Source organism: Fonsecaea monophora (genome assembly GCF_001642475.1).
Source record: "Fonsecaea monophora strain CBS 269.37 chromosome Unknown Scaff43, whole genome shotgun sequence".
Classification (NCBI taxonomy): Eukaryota; Fungi; Ascomycota; class Eurotiomycetes; order Chaetothyriales; family Herpotrichiellaceae; genus Fonsecaea; species Fonsecaea monophora.
In genome coordinates, this window is record NW_019173974.1 from 72,407 (window position 1) to 96,067 (window position 23,661).

The following is a 23,661-nucleotide window of genomic DNA, read 5'->3' on the forward strand; positions in this document are numbered from 1 at the left end:
CTAAGTATTCCAACTTGAGGCAGAACAACCACCTATACATACACAACTCGTATACATCCACACCTGGAGCTGGGTCCATTTTCTCTTCGCCTGAAAGTGTTCGAACGCAACTAGAACTCTCCGAGGTCTGAGGTCCAACAGCAATGATGGGAGTGTCAGCGAAGATGCCAACTCTCATGTCTGTCATCGACCTCAGGGGCCCTGCCACTGGGGTTGAACAGTGTTCTCATCCACGAACGAGGAAAAGAAGATGGCACTCCAAGGTCTTGACTGGCTGTCTCCGATGCAAGCAGAGGCGAATCAAATGCAGCGAGGAGCGGCCACACTGTGCTCGATGCAGCAGAATGGGTCTACCGTGTCCAGGTTACAAGGTCCCTATAGCCCGCATTTTCGAGTATCGACCGCCGTCCGTCCTCCACTTCGATTGCGAGTTGGACAAAACAAGATACGAGTACTTCGTCCAAGTTGGGAGTAAGATTTTGGCGACATTCCAGCTCAACTCGATGCCCTTCTGGACACGCCTCGCACCCCAGCTAGGTCTTCGCCATGCTGCTGTTCGACACGGCTTGACTGCCCTGGGTGCTCTCCAAGCTCCCTTCCACAATATCACATTGGCGGCTGAAATGCAAGCACAACCACGTCCCGAGATCTCGGCGCTGGCCATGTCACATACGCACAAGGCAATACGCCTGGTTCGGACTGCCGATCCCGCAACATTGCCGACTGAGGTCTCGTTGACCTGCTGTTTGTTGTTTCTGGCGATGCAGTTCTGGATTGAGAAGACGTCTTCAGCCACCATGCACATTATGGCGGCGTATCGTATCCTGCAAGAGAGGTTTGGCTCCGACGCATCTTCATGGGTCGATTCTCGGGACATGCCCCGCGATTTCGCTACTACGTTTATTCCGTCGCTCAACGAGCTCATCAACCATGCCTGCACGTTTTCGGACGACTTTCCCCCGCCTGGGTCAGGTATCCCGGAAAACTATCATCTCGACTATGACGTGGGTCAGATATCCAACATTTCAGATGCGAGGAGCGCTCTTGATGGGGTCGACCGGCTCCTTAAATGTGTTTTGCGAGCAACCTCAACGCCTGGAACGTCACAATCCCTCGAAAAGAAGATTGTTCTGGCATTCGACTGTCTGGATCGCAAACTACAGGCACTGCACCACACGAATGTCCTCTCAGAAGATGGGTTTGATTATGTCCACCTCTGCCTTCACCTCCGGGTGGCCAACGTAATGTTTTGGACGACTGGACAGCCTGACGAGACAGGGTTTGACGCATTTCACGTCGACTTTGAGTTCATCGTGAGCTGGTGCCGGAAAATCATACATCTGGACGCTGCTGGTCCTCGAAGAAAGCAGAGCGTCTTGAGTCCGAGTCTTGGGGTCTTATCCCCTTTGTTCTTCGTGGCAACTCGGTGTCGAGAATCGAGGTTGCGTCACGAAGCGCTCAGCCTCCTGCACGATGCAGGTGTAAGTGAGAGGGGATGGACAAGCTGCATGGCCTTTGCCATTGCTCGTTTCGTGATCCATGAGGAAGAGCGTGGACTCCATGATCTCCTTGTTGGAGAAAACGCCGCGGATCGGCCGCATCGCCGGCTGAGATTGCACGATATCCAGGTCGATACTCCATCGAGAACAGCACACATCACATACTTTGTATTCGAGCAGAGCCACCAACTCAGAGCCCCCCACCCTCTTGAAACCCCTGCTCCCAAATCCAGGCCGAACAGTATCATTCAGTGCAAGGCAAGCATACCTTACCCGTCACACCCATCCGTCGAGATTGATGGTGTGACCTGCCAGATGCCTCGGAAAGTATTTCAGGCCTGCGGATACTCGAGCATAACACTTTTCAGGCAGCGTTTGGGATGTCATTGTCCGCGCGAAGAATGACTGGACGCAAGAGCGTGTTGAAAGGGGTCTGGCGTGACCTTCAGTTGAGGAAAGTCAACGTGTCCATGATGGAGGTGAGGGTATTTCTTGTAGGTCCTGGTCACAGAAGCATGCCTTGTAATGGGAGTAAGCACCAGATGTTCAGATTCAGCGCGCGTATAAGGGTGTTCACTATAATTGCTGAGAGCAGGCCGTGTCTAATATGACACAAATCCATTGAGATTGGTTGTGCTTAATACCTGCCTGGTTAGGTAGAGGGGCAGAAGCGGTAAGGGGATATTGAACTATGGAAGGTTTACCGAGTCATGTCCGGACTAACCTTAATCCGACATGGCTACCTCATGTTCCGACACTTGATTAAGCTGATGTCGCACCTTGTCATCACAGAACGCTGCTTGGCTAAAGTGCCAGTTTTGACGGTGGAGAGTGCTGCTGCTGGACGAAACCCGCAAAAATATCATGATCGAGGTTTTCTAACGGCAAAGAACGCGACGAGATCCGAGGCATATAACGTCTTGAAAACTTTTTGGTTTCTCCATCTCACTATCTCACATCAACCCGAGTGGAAAGAAAATGGCGTCGGGCCCTCATACCTTTGTCACCATGGTGGTATGTCTCCTTTTCATGCTCTGCGGAATATTCTCGTTTTTTGTTTTTTTTGACCACTGCGCTTCATTTGCTGCTGCGGTCAAGATGGCACGGAAGGGGGACGATGGGACGTGGGATGAATTTCCCAACTCGAACACTTCATGTTTCTCGTGTGCTCGTCCTTTTCCCAGAACAAATATTGCTTGAGCTTGTCTTCATTTCCAGACAAAACACCAAATGGCGCTTGATACTTTCGCGATTCCAATGTTTCTCATCTTGCAAAGTCCTTTGTCCGCGGTACTTTTGCTGTCACAGCGTTAGGAGACCCTCGAATATTGACGGGATACCGTCCTCTTTCTAGGTCTTTTCCCCTGAGAAATTCCAGGGAAACCCCTTGGCCGTCGTTTCCGTGCACGGGAACGCGCTCTCCCAAAAACGCAAGGCGCAGATCGCAAGGGAGTTCAAGTTCTCCGAGACGGCCTTTTTGCATGATGCTCCCGGTCCCGGTCAGCCCCGGCTACTGGAGATCTTCTCGGAGACTGGGGAGGAGTTGCCTTTTGCCGGTCATCCTGTAAGTCTCGCAACACGCAAAGCTGTGGCGGTGATGAAGATGGGATCCGACTGACACAACTTACCAGGTTATCGGAGCAGCATATTATGTGGGTTCACTATGGTCCTTCACCGAGTGTGAAAAGTGCTAATCTTACCCCATCAGATATTCAGCTATCTCGAGAGAATGCACTACGGCGGCCCCGCCGATCGAGACACTCAAAAGCAGACCGCCATGCTGCTGACGAAGGCCGGCCGTATACCCATCTTTTTCAATCCTTACCGTCAAGTGGCTGCCTGCGCAGTCCCCTTCAACTTCCACATTCACGCTCATCGCGTTCCGATCAACAATATCATCTCCACACAACCGCATATTCAAATCGTCCCGACAATCGACAAGGAAAGGGACAAGACCTTTCCTCTAGTCTCGATTGTCAAGGGCATGTCCTTTGTCCTCGTCGACCTCTCTGACAATGCCGAGATTTTTGGCGCCTTGCAGGCAGCCAAGTCGCCAGAGGTGGAGCTGGATGCTAAGTGGTCACCGAGTTTCGTGGGATGTATGTATTATAGAGTCCTCGCAAATTCGGAACAGCCTGGGGAACCAGCTATCCACAACATTCAAGCAAGGATGATTTCTCACGGCATTGAGGATCCGGGGACTGGGAGTGCGTGTTGCGCTCTGGCTTGTTATCTGGCATTGGGCAGCCCAGGCCCAGGTACTTCATCGGAGTCGGAAAAACCTGCGGAGGAGGCAGCGGGCAACGGAAAAGACGATTCCGAAATCGCAAAGAAAACAGAGGAACTGAAGCTGGGAGAGGCAAAGACTGAGAGGAAAGTATTTGGCATCCAACAGGGAGTAGAAATGGGGAGGCTGAGCACCATCGCAGTCGAGGTGGACGTCAAGACCAATGCACAAGGGAAGAAGAGCATCGCGAATGTGATTCTATCGGGCAGGGCGAATTTGCATCTGAAAGGGGAAATTCTGGGTTTCTAATCTTTGTCGAGCACAAGCCATGGCACGGTGCACCGACTAGTGACAGGAGGGAAGGGGGTCTGCCCGCCTGGAGAACTGAGTTTTAGATTTCTCCTGGCGAGGTTGAAGTCGGATAGTATCGACGCCGAGGGTGAGCCAGCATGCCTTGCGCGGGTCGCCCAGATCCGTCTACGGAGCGAAGATGGTTCCGCCCACGTTGCAACGTTAATTGACAAGCTTTACGTGGCTCAAGTTATTGTGTAACGTGGGACTGAATACTGGTACTCCGTGCTTGCTTCATCTGAGCAGGGTGAAGCGAGAGCTTCAGCCGTTAGCCCTTGACGCAATCATGGGGTGGAGGACAGAAGGCGCTTCGATGGCCGTTTTCCGTGCTCTTACGAGGTACGAGGTAAGCCCTGAGGAGAACGGCCGCATCTAAGCCTTTTTCCCTCGGGGTTAACTCACTAAGGGGAAAATGGTCGAACGCTGGTTGAGGCGCTCGAACCATGGAGCGCTTCAAGCTGAGTCCGGAGAGTGGGCGATTCGGTAATCGGCACAAGCAAAGCTTGACCAAAGCTTGAGTGCGAGCCCCAGCAGTGTGACTGGCAGGGGGGATTTCTCACGATCGTGGAGTAGGTACTCCGTAAAGGCTAAGAGATGGCAGCCATGGTGCTTGTCAAATGAATTATTTTTAGGAGGGTTGGGAAGAACGTGGTCTGGGCGGTTGCAGATGGCGGAATCGGGAAAGTACGAGACCCTCTTAGCGGAGGGGGTGGAGGATGAAGTGGAGATCTTCATTACAGTTTAACCAAGGTACTAAAGGTACTAGAAGAAAGGCGGACATTGCAGGAGGAGGTTTGTGTTTTTGCTATTCAACCTCCAGATCCGTAATATGGAGGTTGGATGAGGGATTACTGGGAGGCAATATGACGTCGTCAGGAGAAGGGCAGGAGGTTCTAGTGATTCACCAAGACACGCTAAACGTGGCTGGCAGTGGTTTAGCAGAAATATCATCCCGAATACAGCTAGCTTCCGTATTTTATGGAACCTTGCTAAGACCTCAAACCACCAATTGGGTGGCCTCACTCCAGGCTTCGCTACAGCCGCCCGTTTCAGACACGCCTGTTTCCCTGGATTCTCCGACACGTCTCGAAACCCTCTCAGCTTCACCTTTGGTCCCATCTCCATTCTCCCTTCTTGCCCGTCCTGTCTCGCCTCTAGGTGATCTAATTGTGTTTCTAAAACATTGGCAATGCTTGATCGCCCTCGCAACCACGCTGCGGCGCCATGTTGCGACCAACCTGTAACCTTCGAGGCTGGCACTATGCCCTCCCTGACCTGACGCACGGGGACACCTAGAGAGCCTCTTCTGTGTCATCTTCCATCCTGGAAACATTTGCAGCCTCAGACGAAATCACCATGGACCACACACCCATCTTGCCCCCCAACGACGTTACGGTCCGAAGAGACCTGAGACCTGTGCCAAGCAGAATGCATAAGAGGTCGGTTTTTCCTTCGCATCAATGTGTTACTTCTCTCCATCGTGGCAGTGCCTCTACATTCCTTTCGCAGCAATTGAATTGCGACCGTTCCAAGCAGCTTTTTTTCTCTTCCAACGCACACTCCTTTTTTTCTGGTTCAGACCGCGTTGACCGCGAAGTCTCTCGTTCGATTGCTATCCCTCTGAAAATAACATCTTTTTTGATCCCGCACTCCCAAGTCCAAATTCCCAAAGGAAGGCTTGTTTGATATCACCAAACCCCAAACCGACACAATGAAGACATCTCAACTTTTGACCTTGGCAATTGCCACTTTCGGCCTCACGACAGGCGCCGTTGCTCAGCGAAACCGTGGTGGAAACAATGGCGGGAATGCCGGAGCTGCAACCACCACCGCAAACGCCGCGGCCTCTACCACTGCTGCAGCTGCAGGAGGCAACAATGGCAATAACGGAAACAACAATGCTGGTGGCAATGCGGGTGGTAACGCTGGCGGCAATGCGGGCGGCAACGGTGGTGGTGATGATCTTACCTTGCTCGCGAGCAACGTCCAAGCTGCTAGCAACTTCATCGGCAACCCCAATGCTCAACAAGCCAATTCCGATACGTATGTGTTTGCGTGATTCTCATTCTTGACCACTGAAGTGACTAACTCCCTCTAGTGATCCGGCCAACTTCATCAACTTCTGCACAGGCAAGACTTTGACCAATGGAACTCAGAACACCGCCGGGTCGTGTAACGGTGTGGTCATGGGAGATATTCCTTCCAACAACAATATGGTCTCGGCCATTGTTATCTTCCCTGGCCCCGGAGACGACTTGACCCCCAACCAATCTTTCGATATTCAAGTCCAATTGACCAATTTGGTCGCCGGTTCCTTCACCGATCCCCTCACCACTTACTATGCTGCTCCTCAAGAACTGCAAGGCGGCAACATTGTTGGCCATTGCCACGTCACTGTCCAGGATCTCGGCGACAGTCTGGCTCCCACCAATGCCCCGGACCCGAAAACCTTTGCCTTCTTCAAGGGTATCAATGACGATGGCAATGGAAGAGGTCTTCTTTCGGCCACCGTTGACGCTGGCCTTCCTGCTGGGTTCTACCGTGTCTGCACAATGAACAGCGCATCTAACCACCAGCCTGTCCTTATGCCGGTAAGTTCTGAAGACCACGCTTCTGCTTATAGAGAAGCAAAAGCTAATTAGAATTAGGTTGCCCAACGAGGTGCTCAAGACGATTGCCAGAAGTTCACCGTCGGCCAAGGCAACGGCAATGCGGGCGGCAATGCCGGTGGTAACGCAGGTGGCAATGCCGGTGGTAACGCTGGTGGTAACGCTGGTGGCAATGCCGGTGGTAACGCTGGTGGTAATGCCGGTGGTAACGCTGGCGGTAACGCAGCCAGCTCTACCACTGCTGCTGCTGCGACAAGCACCGCTGCTGCAGGCGGAAACGGCAACGGAAATGGCAACGGCAACGGCAACGGAAACGGCGCTGGCAATGGCGCTGGAAACGGTGCAGCTACCACCACGTCGGCCGCTTCTTCTATTGAAACCGGTGCAACTGGCTCGAACTCTACGACTGGAGGAAACACCGGATCTGGTCGTGGAGGCAGATTTGGCGGTGGCCGTGGCCGCTACGGCCGTGGACGCGGACGATTCGCCGCTCGAGACCTCATTGCATGAATGTGATCCTGTCAATGTGTGATGACGCCAGAAAAACACCGAACCAAAAAGGGGGGGAACAGGTTTGTCTTGATCGTTCCCACATGACGCAGCATTTTTATCTCTTTACTTTCTTTTCTATGTCATAGAGTGTATAACCAGAATCCGTCTTTCTGCTTTGAGGAGAAGGGGTCAACAGACGCCAGGAATCGGTGAAGTGTGTTTTGGCGGGAAACGACGAAGCGAGAAAGCAACAGAGCAAAGGAGAAGCAAAAGTCGTTGGGTGCGGAACGACCACAGAACTCTGATTTGGAGGCGGGCGTGCGGGATCGAGCAAGACTCGCCAGGAAAATTACCCTTGTGCATTGTGGATAGCGGACTAGCCAGCAAGCTGAATTGAATCGGGAGACTCAGACCAGAACAAACCAGGACTCTTAATTCTTTCATTCATTCTATGGCCGCCGGCAAAAAGGGGGCAAAGTACATACCCGTACGAGTACTAGGTACACTTCGTGTGGTCGAGGCCTAGACTGGTTCTTCAGAAGCTCGCTTTCAACTCCCTGCCAGCTCTCGCCCAATCCATCCATGTGACGCGGTCGCTCAACCCCTTGAAACACCAACCAGATCCTACAAGGAGGTCGAGTTCGTCTCAGAACACAGTCCAGTCATCTCGGCTCTGAGTGTCTCCGGTCTCGTCGTCCAAGAGTCCAGATGGTTTTAGTAGTCGAGTCTGCCGCACTTGTTTTGCAACTCTTTGTACCCGTCAATCGATCGTCGCCGTTGAGGGACATGATGATCGTGTCAAGGCAGGGTCCGGACATGGTTAAACCCATGCGGTATGCAACGGCGCTGAGACGTGGGAGAGTGATCGACAGCACATCTCGTCGCAAAGGTGAGGAACATGATGCTCCAGTGAGTGACACGTCGATGGCCGGGACAGTCGTGATGACGAGGCACAGTGTGTGGTATCTTGTGATCAACCGTACTAACTGCGCAACTAACAAAACGGTCGAACGTACCCCTACCCTCACCTGACGTCATTGGTTTGGTAGCCTAGTCGCCCAAAAATATCCTAGGGCACAAGTGGCATCCAAGCGGCACAACTGACTGACTCGTCAAGGTCGTGTCACCAACCACTGTGATCTCCATTTCAATCTTGGTGTCTTAACAACCTCTTGCTTGTGACTCCTGAAGCCCGTCAGGGAGGCCTGGGACCCCAGATGCACGCCGAGCACCGAGACCCACATCCCCGCATCGACCAGTCGTCTATTTGCGGAGTTGCTTAGGGGCTGGACGTCTTCGCAGAGTCTGTCAAGCCAACATGTGTGGATTGCTCCGAGGTATGAAGTCGGTAGGACTATTTGAGCAAGGCGGCGAACATGGGAAGCACCCTCCGTACACTAGGTGACTCGGTGGTGTCGACAACGAACCCCGCCAGTCTTCTTGATGGGAACTTTGTCTACATATGGTCAGCATTTATCTGACCTTTGCTAGAGGGCAAATGCTCCTTTACAGGAGGGTATCTCTCTTGAGACTCCGGCCTCCATTCATCTGACAGGAATTACACAACCATGATCCTCTCCTTGAGCCAGATCGCTGCAGTGGGTACTGTGCTGGGGGTGGTGTCCCATCTGACATACTTCATCCATGGAGAACACCATCGTCAAGCATTTCAATATTTTGTGGCCTTTGTGACGTTTCCTATCATCGCCACCGGAGCGCAGCTCACCTTTGGGGTCCCTGTGGTGTTGGCTCTCCAGCAGACGGCCATCCTCTACACCACCTACCTGACCGGATTATACTCGAGCCTGTTCCTCTACCGAGCTTTCTTCCACAGACTGCGCTCTTTTCCCGGCCCGTTTGGCGCAAGGTTATCGAAACTATGGCACGTGTGGAAGGTGGCTCCGCACGTTGACAACTACAAGCATCTGACCAGAATGCACGAGAAATACGGGACCTTTGTTCGCACGGGTTCGTGGCAAAAACCTGTTGGGAAGTCGTCACCTGTTTGCTGATTGATGTTCTCAGGGCCCAATGAAATCTCCACGATCCATCCCGATGCGGTCGAAGTCCTCTATGGAGCATCCTCCAAATGCACCAAAACCGCTTGGTACGAGGGCAATTCTGAGTTGACCTCGATGCATTCAACCCGGTCAAGACAATATCATGACCTCCGACGGAAAGCCTGGGCTCGAGGATTCACTCAGAACTGTAAGGAAGTGCTTGTGTTGTTACGCTTCTCTGACTAAACGTATCCCAGCACTACGAGAATACGAACCTCGCGTCGAACGGTACACCCAAAGCCTCGTCGAACAGATCCGCGCCTTTTCAGGGCAGCCTGTGAACGCCGCACAGTGGTTCAACTACTACAGCTTCGATGTCATGGGAGATCTGGCCTACGCCAAAGACTTTGACATGCTCAAGAGTGGGCAGAAGCACTGGGCCATAGAGATCCTCAACGCTGGGCAGCGCGGGATTGGAATCTTTGGACCTGTGCCATGGCTGTTCCTCATCCTCGAGAAGTTCCCACCCATCACCAAAGAGTTCCGAAAGTTCATCAAGTTCTGCGAAGATATGATGGAGGAAAGAATGAAGATGAAGGTCGGCAAACCAGACATATCATCCTGGATCTTGCAGTCTCCTCCCATGACGGGCACCGGCTACAGCGAACGTGCCTGGCTCACTGGCGATTCACGGCTCATTATTGTGGCGGGAAGTGACACAACTGCTGCGACGTTGACTCATCTTTTCTTCCATCTGGCCAAAGACCAATCTCAAATCGACCGCTTGCGGGAAGAGATTCAGTCCTTGAAGGGCGACCTCCAAGCCTCAAAGTTGCTCACCCTCAAGCATTTGAATGGTGCAATCAACGAGGCGCTCCGGCTGCATCCACCTGTCCCCGGTGGGGTCACCCGGCTAACGCCAGTCGAAGGCGTTACCGTGGGAGGTACCTATATTCCTGGCAACGTCAACGTGTGGGCACCACTATATCCTTTGTTCCGATGTGAGTTGACCTCCTCTGAATGTGAGAGACCGGCGCTGAAAATAAATTCCCTAGCTCCAGAATGCTATGTATATCCCGACGACTTCATTCCCGAACGATGGTAAGAGCGGCCAAAGATGGCTGCCAGGACACTCGACTAATGTCGTCATCAGGTATAGCAAGCCGGAATTGCTCAAGCGCGGCGACTCATTTGCCCCCTTCCTCATTGGTGAGCAGGAAGCCTGTTCTCATTCTTAATGCATCTGGATTGACACGTTCTCGCTAGGACCGTATTCTTGTATCGGCAAACAGCTTGCTTTGATGGAAATCCGCTCAGTGACCGCACAGATCCTATTGAATTTTGATGTTGCATTCGGTCCTGGAGAAGACGGAACCGCGCTGCTTGAGAAGACGCTGGATACTTTTACTCTAGAGCTGGCGCCCTTGAGTCTGTGCTTCACCCCGCGAAAGCAGGAGGCTGAAGCTTGAAGAGACGGGAAGTCTGGAACGTGTCAGGACCAGAAGATTGCTGCCACGTCGGACCTATATTCTCCAGAAGTCGGAAGTTTTTTTTTTCATGAAGATATGATGATGCATCCAATTTCTTCAGTTAGACTTGGGACGGGTCCGTACAATTGACAAATGCCGTACTGATTGATGCCTACCATATGTGTTGTTGGTCGCCTCAACGAGTGAGATTTCCCACCCAAGCCCTCCGCATCTCAAGATTGAAGCTATCGCCTCACATTTTCCCATGCTTCAGCCTATGCTCTAAGGATTTATCAGCATTGATTAGAAAATCTGAGTGGTACCCCCTTGTTGAAACTGGACCTTTCAGCGGTCCAAGGCGCGTGGTAATGAAGCTCCAGGCACCGCCAGGCAGAAAGACGGAGAATACGAAGGTGCAGGGGATTGAGAGGCACGCACGCCAGATCAGCTGACGGCGCGTTTTGTAGATCTCGAGTGTCTACCAGTAGTACCAGGCACAGTTTCGTCAGAGGAGACCCTGAGCCAGTGCGGGAATGGAGGGGAATGAGAGCACCGCTTCGTTCGTATCGCCGGACAATGCAATACGTCGGCAACGGGGTAATTTCAGCCCAGGTGCCTGGGATGCATGCATTTGCGTGCCGCTGTATACGACGACCAGGGATTAGTTGGTCAAGAGAAAAAGGGTGGAAGGGTGCCAGGGGGATTGAATATAAAGAGCTGAGGTGGAAGGTGAGTTGGGTTGGGTTCTGCTCCCTGTGACTTTCTTCAGTGAACAAAGTGTGAGGACAGCAGCTCATCTATCTCGTCCACAAGCCTCAGACCAGTCTCTGCTATTACTCATTGCAGGAACGCACGTCGTGTTGAAACCCCCCCAGCAGTCTCGTCAGTAGAAGAGAAGATCAAAATGGCCAATATCAAGGTGATAGCGCTCACTGCCTACTGGTTTGTTCGGTGCTAACCTCCCATTACCTTCAAAGATCGTCTCGCAGGCTGAATACCTTCCTCTCCGCTTGTCCCTCCTTGAGGCTGAAAAGGAGAACACCAGGGCCCGCGACAAGCTCGGTCACCAACGCCGAGCTCTCCCTGTGGTCGAGGTCACGACCCCGTACACCTTCACCAGCGAGGATGGGAAGGAGGTCACCCTCGCAGACCTTTTTGACGGACGACCGCAGCTCATCATCTACCACTTGATGTTCAGCCCGGACTGGGACGCCGCATGCGCCAGCTGCTCGCTGTTGGGCGACTCGGTGCCAGACCTGCGCCATTTGAACGGCCACTCGACCACGTTCGTCGCCGTGAGCCGTGCCCCGATCGACAAGATCCGGGCGTACAAGAAGCGCATGGGCTGGAAGTTTCCCTGGGTCTCGTCGTTCGGGTCGAGCTTCAACTACGACTTTGGCGCCACGCAGGACGAGGCCGTCAAGCCTGTCGAGTACAACTTCAAGGACAAGTCGGAGATGGAGAAGCGCGGGCTCGCCCACTTTGCCACGGGCGAGCAGCCAGGTCATTCGGTGTTTGTGCTCGGTGGCGAGCTGACCGGCATTGGCGACGAGGGCAAGATCTACCACAGCTACAGCAGCTATGCCCGCGGTGGGGAGCCCATCATCAACACCTTCACCTGGCTGGACATGACCCCGTTGGGCAGACAGGACGGACTCAGTGGCGTGGGCGGACTAGGGTTCAAAAGGCACGATGAGTACACCACCGAGGACTTGAAGGGGTTACCCCTTGCAAAGATTGGGGCTTGAAGAGTGGGATAATAATATCAGAATAACTGAGAATGTTGGTTTGGGCATATGTATCACAGCACGGGTACACATGCCAGTTTCTAGTATTCTTCGCATCGGGGAATGCACCAAAATGCAATGTTGTTGACCATGTGGCCGCGGGTGTTTCCCTAGTCTCTTTCGTTGTCCGTCCCTGCATCAATAAGCCTCGTGTGTGTCGCACCTGAGCTGTTTGGTGTATCTTTCTCTGGATTTCCGGGTGCCCTCATCATCGCCCTGCCTATTCGAGTCTTTTGGACTTTCGTGCCTTTCTCCTCCTCTGACTCGCGCCTCCTCCATGTGCACACCACACATCTCGTTGGCTCGGTTTCTCACCGTTCGAGATCGTCGCTCGGCGCCTCTTTACAGGCTTGATTGCGCCTATGCAGGTTGAGTCATCGCTCGCCAAACCGCCCGCCCAGGTAGCCCATCCGATTGGCCCAGTCGCTGGCGGTCTCTTCGCTAAGAATTCGAGTTCACCTACAGGTAATACCGGACTCGCCGCGTACTTGGGGGGCTTCAGGGCACTAATCACTGACGAGGAAACAGGGCGGTGCTTACAAAGGATGAAGCATAGGGCTGGGTACCAGGTACATGTACTTGTCTGAGGTGGCCAGGGTGGTTCAGGGGGCTATTTTCGGTACGAGGACTGGTACGTCGTGAGTGTCGACTCTATATGTTTTTCCTTGATTCGCGTGTATTCCCTCTCAGACTCTCTTATAGCCTTCCTCCTCTATTTACACAGGTCATGAAGATGTTTTCCACTATTGCGTCTCGATGATACCTCCCCGCCGAGGCCACAGCCTCTTCCTCTTGCCTCTGCTCTCTACTCCATCATGTTTATCACATACACGCACGTGGACCAGCTGAAGTCACGAGCCAAAAAATGGCAGGTCAGCTCCTACCAGAACCAGCGGCGCAAGGAACTCAAAGCCACCCTGCCCGCGACTGACAAGTCTGCTCGGTCTAAGAGGCCCAGAGTCCTAACCTGGAAGCAAATCCCCCAGGAAGCTGGAAATGCGAGTAGTGATCAGACCGAAGAAAGATCAACGGCACCCAGCTGGGATGACGATGATGATCGTGTCAAAAGCGAAGATGTGCGCGTGGCAGTCGTCTCCTGGGAGCCTCACCTACAGGCAGCCCCGGGGAGTCTCCGTTGCGATCCTTTCAATTCCTATCCCATGCAGTCTTCCGGCCGAGTGCAGTTGACGGTGGACTACTGTACGCCCGTTTCCTTGATCACGGCTCCCTATCCTCTCCGACGCCGATCTATTGCAGGTGGACAAAACGTCAACAACTAATGCTTCCCAGACACGCAGATCTATGCGCCCATGAACCTTGGCAATTACCAGGACGGCCACGGGGGCAACTGGCTTTTGTCACACCTCTTCCGGATGGCCGTGCAGGCTGACCTGCTCTTTGAGGCGACCATGCTGTTCGTATGGAGTCAGCTACCCGCGAGCCAGCTGGGTTCTTCTCCGGAAGAGCTCCAGCAGACCTTATTGAGCCTTCGAGGGAGCGTGATGCGGAAGCTCCATCACCGTCTCACCGTGCCGCGGCTGTGTTGCGACGATGTGACCATCCACACCGTCTTAGCATTGATGGCTGGAGATGTAAGCAGTTTCTTGGATCTCTCTTTCTTGTGCCTACTGCAACCATGCTCTAAGATCTCGAGAGAGTGTTGATTCATGTGCCTTGCTCGACAGTTCCATCGTGGACAAGATGACCACGTCGAGCTACATCGAGAAGGACTGCGGCGCATTGTCGATCTGCGCGGCGGCTTGTCCACCAGTGACATGCCGCCTCAAACGCGATATTCTGTCACCGCGTGAGTAATCCACGACTTTTAGACCCAATTCCCAGATGTCTAATGGCCCCCCTTGTTGACACACCCTGACAGGACTGAGATGATGTGCGACTATGCGATCCAGAGACGCAGTCGTTCCCCAAAGACCAACATCACCCCGGACAGCACGCTGACGTATCCAACCCATCCATTCCCGCCATCTCTCTCCAAAGTCCTGTCGACCCTGCCCGAGGGATTCAGCGACCTGGCCCTGAAAACGCGACTGTCGATCCAAGTGATCCGCCTTCTCTACCGCATGACCAAGACGGTCGAGAAAGGCCCAGCAGAGTTCCCCGTGGACACGTCTATCGCCGTCGAGATGATGCGGCTGTCGATGGACTCGGGCGCCCGGCCGCTCGAGAAAGCCATTGTGACGCTGAGCTTCGTCTTTGGCCGGTTCCTGTTCGACGTCACCACCAAGGGAAGCGGGCCCGTCAACAGCTCGCGACGCACGTATCAGTCCATGGAGACGACGCTGCGCACGCTGTGCCAGTCCATCTTTGAGCAGCTGCACCCCATAGACGGCGCCGGGCGTGACTTTGTTGCGTGGGCCGTCTTCCTCCTCGCGTCCGCGGGCGTCGACTACGGCGTCCCAGCGTCCATGCAGCGCGACATGCTCCGGCGCCTCTACATCAGCGTCCCGGCCGTGAGGTGTTCCGAAGCCATTCTGGAAATGCTCCGCAAGTTCCTGTGGCATGAGAAGCTCGTGCCTTGCGCGCAAGAGATGTGGGAACGGATGATGGAACAGAACAACACACCCCAAGTTGACAAAGAGCGAAAATAGAGCGCAGATACCCAACAAATGATAAGAAAGGCAGAGAGAAGGAAAAAAAAAGGCAGGAACTTTGAGATAGAAACGATTTTAGATCAACTTGCTTTCTCCTTTTCTCCCGTAGCCCCTTTGTCGGACTGTTCTTAGGGGTCCTCAAATCTTCATTTCATGATCGAGCACTTTGCCCGGCATTATGGCGTTATTAGAGGGTATATCTGAAGCCCTTGTTATCCAGCTCCGTGACGTCGTGCATGCCCATTTCAATGGCCTCTTTCTCCTCGTCCACCTCCACCACGCCCGACGCGGCGGCCTCGCGGTCCCGTCTCTTGTTCTCGAGGAACATGTAGATGTACAAGACGACGATTGCCACCAGCTTGATCGTGTACCCGACCAGCATGGCCACGTAGGCGGAATGGTATCGCGGCGCCTCGCTCGACTTGAAGGTTTGCGGCCTGTCGGGTTTCGTGGGATTAGTTGAAAAGATCCATCAGTGGCTTAGTGTCGTCGTTGAAAACAATATTAAGAATAGGGAGAGGGGGTGAACTGGTTCTTTTTTTCCTTTTTTTTTTTCCAAGGGGGGAAGACGCAAGAATACTCACCCGATAATGTTGCCGACGCAGTAGCCGGTGAAAAGGATCGCGGCTGTGAGTTGCTTCTTCGTATACCCGGCGATGTTGGAGCTGACCATGGTCAAACTCATGCTGAAGCCCAGGCCTTGGAAAAAACACAACCACAGCCCGACCATCCGGCCCCATTTGTTGCTGTCGGGCAACCCAACGAGTAGCGAAGACCCCACGATGCAAATCGTGTTGGCCACGATCATGGTGATGCATCTGAGATTCGGCCACTTGGAGCAGATGATGCCTCCGCCGAGGAGGGCGAGGAACTGGACCGCGCCGCCGGGGATCTGAAGGTACTGCGTCCCCAAAGTGTCGACATTGAACGACTTGATTACCAGCGACGTGAATTGAGTGATTGCCGAGTTCGGGACCTGCGCGCCGACGGCCATGACGAACAAGATCCACGTCTTGGGGTCTCTGAACGTCTGCCACATCTGGTACGACTTGAAATGGCGGTTCTTGATCCCCTGTCGGTTGGCGGAGACACGCTTCGCGGCAATCACTTTCTCGGCCTCGGTCAGGAATTTGGCAGTCGACGGAAGATCCGGGAGCATGATGAGGGCGAGGATGCCCAGCGCGATACTGATGCTGCCGAATATAATAAAGACGTACATCCAGCGTGGTAGCCCGGTTGTAATATGACCAACAGCATAGCCGATCAAGCTCGATACGCTGTCAGCATCCTGATTTAAAAGAATCAACCTAAAAAGCTTACCCGCCAAACATGGTTGCAATGCCATTTGTGCAATAATAGGCCTCCAGTCTCAAGGGTTGCTCCAGCGATGTGTACCAGATACTCATAATGAGAATGAACCCGGGGTTCACCACTGCCTCAAACGTGCCTAGCAGAAAACGGTTGACAGCGATTCCGGCAAAACTGGAACATGCCGGCGTTGTGATCAGGATGATACCCCAGGCGATTGTGGTGGCCCCAATCACTTTTCCGACTGGAAGTCTTTGTAAGAGATACCCTGCCGGATACTGCGCCCACAGATAACCTGAGATGTTCAGCGGCGCAATTTTTGAGGTCGGGGCCAGCTCTTACCGAAGTAGAAGATGGAGCCTAACCAGGAGTAATCTTGGCCGTGCAGATTCGTGCCCTTTTGCAAACCGTACACACTGGCATAGTTGATGCCATTTTTGTCGAGATACTGCAGCAAGTAGATGAGAAACAAGATAGGGACTAATCGCACGTCAAGCTTTCGCAGCACCCTTTTGGATTCGGCCGGGTCGATTTCTTGATCATCACTGCGCTTGTACAGATGGTAGACGTCGTCGAGGTCGGCGGAATTGGTTGGAGAACTGGCGACCGAAGCAGGACTAGACTGGACGGCAGTGATCTTGTCCGCTTCAATCGAAGCTTCGTTGGCGGCCATCTTGTCCCTCTGCTTGAGAAATAAGAATATTGCGGTCTGGGAAATGCCATTGGCGCCGAGATATAAGTATCTTCAGCATTTCTTGGGACCTTTTCTCGTGGATCATTGTTACACAATCACACTGCAACGTCGTCGGTCATCTCCAGCATTTCTTCCACTGACGGCATCTTTCGTCTGCGATTCAGCCGTTGTCTTTGGACATTTGGCGGCCATGATACCATATTGACATATGATCACGACATCCGCTAACGCCCAATCAGGAAAGGGATCTCCACGACAGCATGTAGTTGAGCCAACAGTTAAGTCCACAGCAATCGCACGCCCCTCGGTTCTGATGAGACGCTTGGCAGAGGCCAGGTCTGTATGTGACCAAGTGAGTAGCTTGTTGTCGATATAGGAAGGTGGAATGACTGAGACAAAAAATCTATGCCACGATCCTGGGTCTAGGTCGGTGAACGACCGGTGCAGTTTCGGTTAGAGATCCGCATGGCACGCGAGGATTTTGTGTGAGAAATCCAATCTATTGTATGTCTATTAGCATGGAGTTGTGCCGCCAAAGTATGTACCCAAGTGATTGCATGCAGAGGTCCGTCTTGGTCAAGAGGGTTGATGCGTGATGGCAGGAGACTGATCACCCGAGTCAAGGGTCTCCCGTGTGTTCGGTGCGATCCTGGTCAGCATGGGTGGAGTGCCGTTGCCATCCCCATACGCTCCACTCGCAAAGACGTTCGTCGTCCCAGATGTCAAGCTCGGCCTGCTCACGACCTTCATGAAGTGCTTCAAGACCACCCTTTTCCAGAAGCTGCCACAATTCCCGAATCTGATCCAGGTAAGCCACACGCAATGAGTATGTCAAGATGACCCGGGACGATGGTCCTGGAGCCAGCCACCGGAGTATCGTTTTGGAGAGCAACTCGGGGTGCTCCTCCGAGTAGACAGTGTCTGCTGCAAGGATAACGCGGGCTTTGTCCTTTTCCGCGTGGTATAGTGTACCGCCCTGGATGGCAAGAGTTCCTGGGTTGCTCCAGTCCAATGAGCCACACTCAACAACAGCCTTCACGGTCGCCGCGTTCAGTTTGACATTGGCCGCCAATCCAGGTACAATGGGCGGCAGGTCTGTAAGGATCACTGGTGATTTCCACAGCGCAGCCGCAGTGAGACCGACAAGACCGGTACCCGCGCCGAGTTCAAGGACCGGTATGCGAGCGAGGGAGGAAAGATCGACAGATAGTTTATGGAGCAAACCCGCAAGCACAAAGGATGATGCCCAGGTCGTTAGACTGAGGCCTTGCGCGCGTAAGGCTGGTTCTGTTATATTGAGACAAAGGTTCACGTCCTTTCCGCACGGGATGGAAAAGTGTCGAAGCATTTGAGAGACAGGTCGTATGAAATGGCTTATCTATAGATGTCTTGAGCAGAAACGATGAGCTACGACTGACAATTTATGAGATCTTATCAAAGTGATCGGAATTTCGTCCGAAAACCTTGCAACATTGAAGTCTATCACGTGGTTTTGATACGGACGACTAAGCGAACCAAGGCGAATGCGCCACCCATGCGCAGTTTGTGCCTCCGAAGTGCATTTTTGTCGTCTTACTTCGACGTAGACTTTAGTGCGCAGCTCCGCAGCTTCAACGAATCTCAAAACTTCCATCTCAATCTGGTCACGAGAATCTTTCAGTTCAGTTCAAGCCCAGCCCAGGGACCCGTCTGTTCCTACAACACGAGATGGCCTCTGCGGGTCGCGCCTCAAGGTCCATAAGCAGCGGACTCGCTGCAGCTATCAGACCCAGCTATATCTGTCGGACATGCAAACATCAACTCCTGCAACGCGAAGCACAGCAAGCCAGACAATCCTCCAGCCTGTCATCAAGAGACTGCATGCGACGTGGCACGGGTCTTACAAACGTACAGCGCCGCCAAGTCTCCTTCAACTCTCTCCTCAACCGCTCTGAACCTTCCGATCAGCAATCCCTGCCGGAGGACGCTGGAACAACTGCGCCGATTGGACATTACGTTGAAGCCACTACTTGGGACGGATTGGAACATGTAGGCCATCAGGGGCATTGGAGAGACCTTCCTCCTAATCCTAAAGACGACTATGAACCGTATGTATTTCCCACCTCAATTGCGCATCCCAAGGCGATCTAAATAGGATGTGTGTAGCTGGCTCGATCCAACCACCACAACACCTCTCCAGCGCGACGAATTTCTCTCATTCCTTTACATATCCGTCGTCGAATGTTTGGCGTACAAACAACTTGGAAAAGATCCAGCCATTCTTTTTGAACAGGGTCCGCCTGACTTCCACGGCGACATGACTTCTCTAAAGATCAAACTGTCGAGCTCTGAGACTGTGTCACATCTCGAAGATCCCAGCGGTGTCCTACAGAAAGCCAGCGAAGCGCCGAGGCCTGAGTCGGAGAGGCAAGAAGAGATCAAACTTTCCATACCAGAGGTGGAAGAACAGCTCGCTGGCGCAAAGTTTGATTTTAGTGATCCCCTCACGTTTGCTGTACGTTTTGCCCTTAGCATTCTTCCTGGGACCTTTACCTTTTTTCTGTTCTCCAGCTCTGCTGACCCGAGCTGACCCTCTCGTCATAGATTGTCAAGCGCTTTTCCCAACTCACCTGCCACCGCATCCCTGATCCTCTTCTCAATACCATCTTACGCGGCAACAAGCCCCTAACCACCTTCGTGGATTTACTCACGCAAAGCGCGAAGCCAAAACCCAAAAAATTCGCAGAGTTGTTGTTAGCTAAGCAGAAGAAAGCACTGGATTTCGCAGCCAAGGAGAGAACCGACGCTCAGATTGGGGAGACGCCAATGGCCGAGCAGACACTGAAAGCTGTCTCTGGACCACAGAACGACGCTATCCAGAAAACCCCGAGGAAGCAGCGGCAGAAATTCCAGCCTTTAGGCCCCAACGTGATGATCTTCCCCCGCCGAGAGACGGAGGTTGATCGCGAAATGGAAATCGGGCGTTGGAAGGTCATCAAGCGCGAGCTCGAGAATCGCAGTCTACCAGTGTACCCGCTTCCGAGGTTGGTGCCAGAGGGTGAAGCGTGGAGGAACGAGGAACCGGAAGGGGGAGTTGCGCAGAAGAATTTGTGAATGCAAGTCGAAACTGCAGGTCACCGCCAACACTACCTCGAACCCCTACGGTCGAGATTCTCTGTGGAAGTGCAAAGGGGATCAAATGTACGACTTGTGGGTTCCAAGAGAGGATGGAAAGATCACGTCCCCTGAGGCTAGGGAAAGACTGTACAAAAAATAGAAAGAAAATTGTAACATGGACACAATATATACTCTCTAAAATCCCCGAAAAACACCAGTTCCTTCGGCAGGTTTATGCAATCCAAACTTTTGACACCTGACGGAGAACGCAAATGCCTATGGTATGACCAACCGCTGAAGACAGATATATACAGATTGGTGCGGCCAGCTTGCACCGGCCAATGGATTTGAAACTGCGTGCTTTCTCCCAAAATGCGAAGAGCCGACGCCAGGATGTGAAGATAAAGTGATATCGGCGAACGATTGGTGATGGCCGGGCCTGCGATGCTGTGGTTGTTTAGTGAGAGCTCGAAAGCGGTGGCTGATCCAACTGCTGCTCATATTTGTCCTAATGAGGCTCGGAAGAATCAAGATTTCACAACGCAGGAACGGCGTAGTGGCGGCGACACGACGGAGGCGTGAGTCTCGTAGGATCGAGCAGGACGAGACTCGCGGGAGATCAGCCAGCAGAGAGAGCTTACTCTCTGACAAAGAGGCCGGCCATGCCCATACCAGTACCGATGCACATGCTCACAACGCCGACCTGTCCCTCTTGTAATTGCGGCATCAAGGTCGCGAGCTGTCTCGTTCCAGTCATACCCAATGGGTGACCCAAAGCAATCGCACCGCCTCTTGGGTTGACCACGTCGGTATCCAAACCTAACTTGCGAATGCAATACAAAGCTTGACTGGCAAAGGCCTCGTTGATCTCCCAGATATTGACATCCTCTTTCGTCAAGCCGGTATAGTCGAGGAGCTTCGGGATGACCACAGCAGGACCAATGCCCATCTCGTCAGGTCTGCAGCCGGCGACCTTGGTCCCTACCCACTTCCCAATGATACTCTTGGTCAGACCGAGCTCATTGGCTGTTGATCTGCGCATGAGCAACGTTGCAGCAGCACCGTCCGAGATCTGGCTGGAGTTGCCCGCTGTTGAAGACCCATCTTGTGAGAAAGCCGGTTTCAATTTAGCCATCTTCTCAAGGCTGGCATCGTGTCTGATACCGTCATCTTTGTCAACCACGACTTCTTTGGGTGGTGCATCAGGATGCTCTGGTGCGTATTGTCTGACCTTGACAGGAACAATTTCAGAGTCAAATAGGCCAGATTTCTGTGCCTTGGAAGCTCTGCGATGCGACTCGGCGGCAAAGGCATCTTGATCTTGTCTATTCACCCCATACCTCTTTGCCACATTTTCACTGGTGAGACCCATGGGCATGATGCAATCTTGTACATTGTCAATGGGGCTGTTCCTGAGTTCGTCCCAGAGCATAGTGGGGATCGCCTTGCTTCCGTAATTCTTTGTCATGCTCTCCATGCCTGCACCAATGCCCACGTCAATCTGTCCCGTTGTAATCATGTTGCCAATGCTCGTGACGGCAGCAAGACCTGAACTGCATGCTCGGTTCACAGTGTGCAAGCCTGTGCGTTCGTTGAACCCGGCATGCAGCTGTGCCATACGAGCAGCTTTTGAGCCACCTAGTTCAGCGAGAACCACACCTACAGCAACGTCGTCAATTTTCGCTGGGTCGAGGTTCGGATTCGCAGCGAGGGTAGCGCGCAGGACGTGGGAGAGGAGTTCATGGTCGTAGGCATCTCGGAAACCACCTTTGACTGCTCGGGTGACGGGAGTACGTAGAGAGGAGAGGATGACAACGTCAGTCGGTTGTTTGGCGAGAATCTGCTTTAGACCTTTGGCGGCAGCCATGTTTGAGGTGAAACTCGGAATGTAGGCAATTCTAACGCAACAGGCAGGATTTTTCTAGTTCATCTATGGTGCGCAAAGAACTTCAAAGGCAGGAAGAAGCACCACCAGTCCTGGGACAGAGATATATAGAACAGCAGAACAGTAATCGTGAGCAAGCATGGTCGTCGGGTAAAGAATATCACTCAATGGGGAATGTTGCCATCGGAAGCGGACAGGAGCCTCGGAAGCGACACTCGGCCCCACGCTGGGGTAGTTGGTGCGGCGGACTATACAGACTACAGTGGCAGTATGTTTCTCAGCTACGGCGAAGCATATGATAGATGATATGTAGCTGGCGTTCACTTTCCACTCACTTCAGGTGCTTCACTTCATTCTCATCTCTTCCAGCAACGTACCGAGGGAAGCCACTGTTGTCAACTACGCATGCGATCCCGTTTGAATCGACACAAAGCTGTTCCGGTGAATAACATTTCTTTGCAGCTACCCTATGATTATATAAGTGTTCGCCCTTCCTACTATTTTCCTCCTTCACTTTCCTTCACTTCACTCTTAATCTCGCCAATCTGCCTGCTCGTGATTTTCGTGTTCGAACGTCACTTTTTCTTTCTTCCGTCCAAGGCTCGCCAACGAACCTGATTGCCTAGTTCTACTTCAATACCTGCTCAAACCACCCCTCACCTTGATTCCACTCTGCGTGCCACGTCCTAGACCTTGCAAGGAAAATGAGAGCCAGGAAACGATCTGGCGAGGAGATTGCCACACCCATTTCCCCAAGATCCCCCGGCTGCTCAAGCGACTTTGCTGCAACCCTCTGGCCCGAGTCCTCCAAACATGCCCATTTTCACGATCTTCTTGCGGCTATTGTCGGAGACAGAGGATATGAACATAGACCAGAGGTCTTTGACCACTATGACGCTGAGTCAGTTGCGTGGGCAGACTCGCTGGGTTTCCACCGAATAGGTTCTTCTATCTGGATCGGTCGCGGATCTCAGCCCAAATCCTTGATGATGCGGGAAGATCCCTACCACCCTCCGACTTTCGTCCGCCCCATCAAAGATACCCTGCCAAAGTCAATCTTGGGCGAACTGAACGACGTGGGGTTTCTCGAAGCCGCACACAACAATACCTTCAGCAGATCGTGGCTGACGATCAGCGATAGTTTGCTACTGACAAGGAGGCGAATACTCTTCTGCACCCTGCCGCACAACGCTTTCTCCCTAAAAGTGTCGCTTGGATTATGTAACAACCTGCCTCAACTCCTTTAGACGCATTGCTAGAAAAGCTCGAGATCGTGCGTCATGGTCCGGCACTACCATCACCGTAGTGTCAAATGACTTCCAAGGCTATACAGATTCCATGGCGAAATGCGTCACTCTGCTGAAAGGAGCTGAAATCGAGTCGGACCAAGATCTGGAACAATTTCGGTATGGCTGCACTTGCCGCAAGTGCATACACGGTTTGTCCCTGATTCCTTGCGATTGTGATACAAGACTGTCACTACCAACCAGCAAAACATGAGGAAATGGCCGAGTTTGTTAGATAGGAACATGGAAGATAGACGGCGTCCCTGACACATCCAAATCTGGACGTCAACCATGATCAGAGAATCAAAAAGTCACCTACATTTTCACTGTATTCTCATAGGTATTC

The 23,661-nt window shown here is 52.8% G+C and overlaps 10 protein-coding genes across 10 annotated transcripts; 7 read left to right on the top strand and 3 right to left on the bottom strand.

Moving 5' to 3' along the window:
* Window positions 1–344: 344 nt before the first annotated feature.
* On the top strand, window positions 345–4,035 carry AYO21_06283 (hypothetical protein; the record flags this gene model as incomplete). Its single annotated transcript, XM_022656244.1, has 4 exons — window positions 345–1,481; window positions 2,854–3,063; window positions 3,131–3,151; window positions 3,208–4,035. 4 exons carry the CDS (start codon window positions 345–347, stop codon window positions 4,033–4,035), a joined length of 2,196 nt encoding a protein of 731 aa, XP_022511407.1.
* A 1,753-nt stretch (window positions 4,036–5,788) lies between these two features.
* Window positions 5,789–7,196, top strand: AYO21_06284 (hypothetical protein; the record flags this gene model as incomplete). The annotated part of the gene is made up of 3 exons (XM_022656245.1): window positions 5,789–6,120; window positions 6,176–6,668; window positions 6,726–7,196. The coding sequence occupies 3 exons, from the start codon at window positions 5,789–5,791 to the stop codon at window positions 7,194–7,196; spliced, it is 1,296 nt and encodes a 431-aa protein (XP_022511408.1).
* Window positions 7,197–8,746: 1,550 nt separating this feature from the next.
* On the top strand, window positions 8,747–10,647 carry AYO21_06285 (hypothetical protein; the record flags this gene model as incomplete). Its single annotated transcript, XM_022656246.1, has 6 exons — window positions 8,747–9,146; window positions 9,204–9,386; window positions 9,436–10,179; window positions 10,234–10,279; window positions 10,332–10,387; window positions 10,445–10,647. 6 exons carry the CDS (start codon window positions 8,747–8,749, stop codon window positions 10,645–10,647), a joined length of 1,632 nt encoding a protein of 543 aa, XP_022511409.1.
* A 904-nt stretch (window positions 10,648–11,551) lies between these two features.
* On the top strand, window positions 11,552–12,395 carry AYO21_06286 (hypothetical protein; the record flags this gene model as incomplete). The annotated part of the gene is made up of 2 exons (XM_022656247.1): window positions 11,552–11,566; window positions 11,625–12,395. 2 exons carry the CDS (start codon window positions 11,552–11,554, stop codon window positions 12,393–12,395), a joined length of 786 nt encoding a protein of 261 aa, XP_022511410.1.
* An 854-nt stretch (window positions 12,396–13,249) lies between these two features.
* AYO21_06287 (hypothetical protein) lies at window positions 13,250–15,043 on the top strand (the record flags this gene model as incomplete). Its single annotated transcript, XM_022656248.1, has 4 exons — window positions 13,250–13,634; window positions 13,725–14,026; window positions 14,120–14,241; window positions 14,314–15,043. 4 exons carry the CDS (start codon window positions 13,250–13,252, stop codon window positions 15,041–15,043), a joined length of 1,539 nt encoding a protein of 512 aa, XP_022511411.1.
* Window positions 15,044–15,233: 190 nt separating this feature from the next.
* Window positions 15,234–17,027, bottom strand: AYO21_06288 (hypothetical protein; the record flags this gene model as incomplete). Its single annotated transcript, XM_022656249.1, has 4 exons — window positions 15,234–15,483; window positions 15,631–16,314; window positions 16,367–16,649; window positions 16,697–17,027. 4 exons carry the CDS (start codon window positions 17,025–17,027, stop codon window positions 15,234–15,236), a joined length of 1,548 nt encoding a protein of 515 aa, XP_022511412.1.
* Window positions 17,028–17,667: 640 nt separating this feature from the next.
* Window positions 17,668–18,396, bottom strand: AYO21_06289 (hypothetical protein; the record flags this gene model as incomplete). The annotated part of the gene is made up of 1 exon (XM_022656250.1): window positions 17,668–18,396. One exon carries the CDS (start codon window positions 18,394–18,396, stop codon window positions 17,668–17,670), a length of 729 nt encoding a protein of 242 aa, XP_022511413.1.
* A 359-nt stretch (window positions 18,397–18,755) lies between these two features.
* AYO21_06290 (hypothetical protein) lies at window positions 18,756–20,141 on the top strand (the record flags this gene model as incomplete). Its single annotated transcript, XM_022656251.1, has 3 exons — window positions 18,756–19,135; window positions 19,194–19,542; window positions 19,632–20,141. The coding sequence occupies 3 exons, from the start codon at window positions 18,756–18,758 to the stop codon at window positions 20,139–20,141; spliced, it is 1,239 nt and encodes a 412-aa protein (XP_022511414.1).
* A 640-nt stretch (window positions 20,142–20,781) lies between these two features.
* Window positions 20,782–22,011, bottom strand: AYO21_06291 (hypothetical protein; the record flags this gene model as incomplete). Its single annotated transcript, XM_022656252.1, has 1 exon — window positions 20,782–22,011. One exon carries the CDS (start codon window positions 22,009–22,011, stop codon window positions 20,782–20,784), a length of 1,230 nt encoding a protein of 409 aa, XP_022511415.1.
* A 722-nt stretch (window positions 22,012–22,733) lies between these two features.
* Window positions 22,734–23,276, top strand: AYO21_06292 (hypothetical protein; the record flags this gene model as incomplete). The annotated part of the gene is made up of 1 exon (XM_022656253.1): window positions 22,734–23,276. The coding sequence occupies one exon, from the start codon at window positions 22,734–22,736 to the stop codon at window positions 23,274–23,276; it is 543 nt and encodes a 180-aa protein (XP_022511416.1).
* Between the last annotated feature and the right edge of the window lie 385 nt (window positions 23,277–23,661).